Source organism: Gobius niger (genome assembly GCF_951799975.1).
Source record: "Gobius niger genome assembly, chromosome: 21".
Lineage (NCBI taxonomy): Eukaryota > Metazoa > Chordata > Actinopteri > Gobiiformes > Gobiidae > Gobius > Gobius niger.
In genome coordinates, this window is record NC_136872.1 from 18,125,024 (window position 1) to 18,128,179 (window position 3,156).

Consider the following 3,156-nt stretch of genomic DNA (forward strand, 5'->3'; position numbering starts at 1 on the left):
GAATTTTAGATTTAATCAGGTTAGATCCTCATCTAAATCCATTACCCACTGCAGTAATATAACTTTCTGTGTAGGAGCGTGTTGTGTGGATGGCAACAGTATAGTCCAAAATGTTGCGCAGTGTGCCTTTAAGCCCGAATGCATTCTATCTAAACAAAAAATATATTGTCTTTTGATTGGCAAAAGAAGGATTGACGGAATAAAATTAAAAGGTTTATGATTGAACAGCACGATGGTTAAAACTTATATGTAGTAGTAGTAGTAGTAGTAGTAGTAGAAGTAGTAGTATTGTCTTTATTTCGGACACGTGCATAATGGTCCATATTAAAAGAAAAGTCGCACATAAAAGCAATACTAGAAGAATATAGTATTACTAGTCGTTGACATACATTCACTCTGAATGAGACGTTTGGTTTGATCCCAATTACACTGTCCAACAAATATTCTAAAATCCAGCAGATGGATTTGATAAGATTCCACATGCGTAGCACGTAGCAACCGCGCCCTCTTGTGGCTAATATAGGAAAACTTCCAAAATTTGCTACACCAAGTACAGATATTAGAATATCAGACTGTCCTAGGGCGCCACAATCTGTTGACTCTCTTTCTTAAAAAACGGAGGTTAGCGCTCGTGCTAGCTCTAAGGTCCCGGGTTCAATTCCCACCTGGACGAGGCCTTTCTGTGTGGAGTTTGCATGTTCTCCCCAGGTATGCGTAGGTTTCCTCCGGGTACTCCGATTTCCCCCACCACTAAAAACATGTACAATAGTCCAGGATGAATGAGAGTGTGTTTGAGAGTCCGTATGGGGGACGACGGATGCAAAGTGTGTGGCGTGTTTACATGCACTTTCCCGACCAAATAAACCAATAAATTAAAATATATATATATATATATCATGTCAATGCTATTGCTGACTTTTACTCTTTTTTTGGTACTCATTGTTTTAATTGCCATTTTACAGTAGTGCTTTGAGATTTGTTTGTCAAATGTAAAATGCATTATTTAAAAAAAAATCACTACTACTACTACTACTACTACTACTACTACTACTACTACTAAAAAAAGGACAACATAACATTGCAGAAAAAGTCAGATTTATTAGGACATTGAACACAAAAAATAACATAAAATTCCAACAAATGACTGAAGCAACACTAAAAGATTATAAAAAAAAGAAAATGGTCATCCCATATTGGAAGCGTCTCATCATCTCCAGATCTTTTCCTTTACAATGAGCCGGTGTTTTCAGATTTCAAGTCTGTCTTGCATTGCCTTTTCATCTTCTTCGCCATCATTTCTCCAGATGTTTCCCTCGCTTGCCCCACTCTGTTCCCTCACAGAATGGGTTTGGGCTGCTGTGTGAGGAGGAGGCCGAACCGTTTCTTCAGGGTTACTCTGTGCCTCGAAAACTTGTCGTCAGGAGAGAACCGGGCCGGATGGGCCGAGCTGGTGGGCGATCCATCCGGAGTCAGTTTCTGTTGAGAACAAGAGAGAAATTAATAGTATGAATCAGTGAAGGTTGAGCTTGCAGATTTAAGAAAACACTCTCCAGACCCTTCAAGATCACTGACCCCCACCCTTTGCATTCATTGTGAGCAACAACAACAAACTGATGGTACAGAGAGTTTTAAAGTAACCATTTTAATTGTCTGCATGTTTTCATAAAGCAGTCTGGAACCATAATGTTTTAATCTCATGACAAAATGTTATTATGTATAGCAGCATAAGCATTATAATGACTGTGCTAACAAGAGGTATTTAACACAAAGTCGTGTGGGTAAAGCCAATAATAGAGTTCGGGAATGTATTGCTATATATCGCTAGGCATTATGGGATTAGAAGCAATTGTAAACTAATGGAGATTTTAAAAGTTAAAATACTGGAGATTGTTCACTTTAAAATACTTGGACACAACAGTGCGTTAGAAGGATTTACCAGCAGTAACTCAGCAGCTAATGGAGTTGTTCCACGGCTATTTCCTCCACTTTTTATACTGTTTTTAGCTGATGTTAGCCAATGGAAATGTATGCTAACGGCTGCAAATGAGGCGAATCTCCATGGTAACAGTGGAATTTCCCGAACTCTATTCAGCGGTCTTGATCTTGTCTAATCTTATGACATAAATGATCAATTAAATGCTTGTAACAAATTAAACTACACACGATACATTTCACAGTCTCTACCAATAAGGTTACAAACTAAGCAGCACGTTATCTGTAAAATTACATAAAGAAAGAAAACTATTTGCAGTCAACGAATGGCAATGTAAACACAGTGCGCGATGCTAACTGTGTGCTACCTTTAGCGTGTAGACTCGGTCGCCGTTCTCATCTATATAATATTGCAGAAACATCTTGACCAGTGAGTCTTCGTGTGTCTTTAAAGAAGTGTCACAAAACTTTATAAATCAAAACACCGAAGAAACAAGCAGGTTTTCGGTCCTCCACGTGTTGCGGCGACGATCGGTACTATCAGTGAATGCGGATATCCGGTTTGAAATGACTGCCGCTAAGCATGCTGGGAATTGTTGTTTTTTCCACCAAGGACCTCGTTTCAACGCAGAGAATGCGTATTCTGACTCAAAAACAATTTAGCACTTCTAGTCCGGCAATAAAGCTCGTTTTTAAATGACAGAAATATGTTTAAAGCTAAATGCGAGTTTTAATATGAAATTGCTTTAATGGAATTTTTTGTTTGACAAACAAAAAGTGTTGATTTTCAAAAACATCTGATGAAGACACAAGTGAAGGCATCTTTTCAATCAGCAGAGGATGCATATTATCTTTCAAGGTAAGATCGTATTCTCACTACTTCTCACTACTATAAATCTGGTTGATATAAAAGCTTATTGCACATATTTGTCATATTATGTTATGTTGCTTAAAACAAGGGAACTTTGAAACAGCAAAGTAAAAAACAACAACACTGCTAGTCCTTATTGTAAGCAACATAAATTAAATATTATGATCGTGATGGATACTATTTAGGATGAAATATTGCAAATGTTGGCTTTTACTCCACTCTAGTACACGTTTGTCATTTATTGTGCATATAAAACTTCTCATAAAGACCATGTTAGAAATTAGGACTTTCTATTGAGGGTATGCTGATGATGTCACAGCATGACAGCAGAAGCCAAATGAGTGTCAACACTG

The 3,156-nt window shown here is 37.7% G+C and overlaps 1 protein-coding gene across 1 annotated transcript; it reads right to left on the bottom strand.

Moving 5' to 3' along the window:
* Positions 1-1,084: 1,084 nt before the first annotated feature.
* nop10 (NOP10 ribonucleoprotein homolog (yeast)) lies at positions 1,085-2,483 on the bottom strand. Its single transcript, XM_079580237.1, has 2 exons — positions 2,301-2,483; positions 1,085-1,476 (listed from the first exon to the last, which is right to left on the bottom strand). Exons 1-2 carry the CDS (start codon positions 2,352-2,354, stop codon positions 1,336-1,338), a joined length of 195 nt encoding a protein of 64 aa, XP_079436363.1. The 5' UTR covers positions 2,355-2,483; the 3' UTR covers positions 1,085-1,335.
* Between the last annotated feature and the right edge of the window lie 673 nt (positions 2,484-3,156).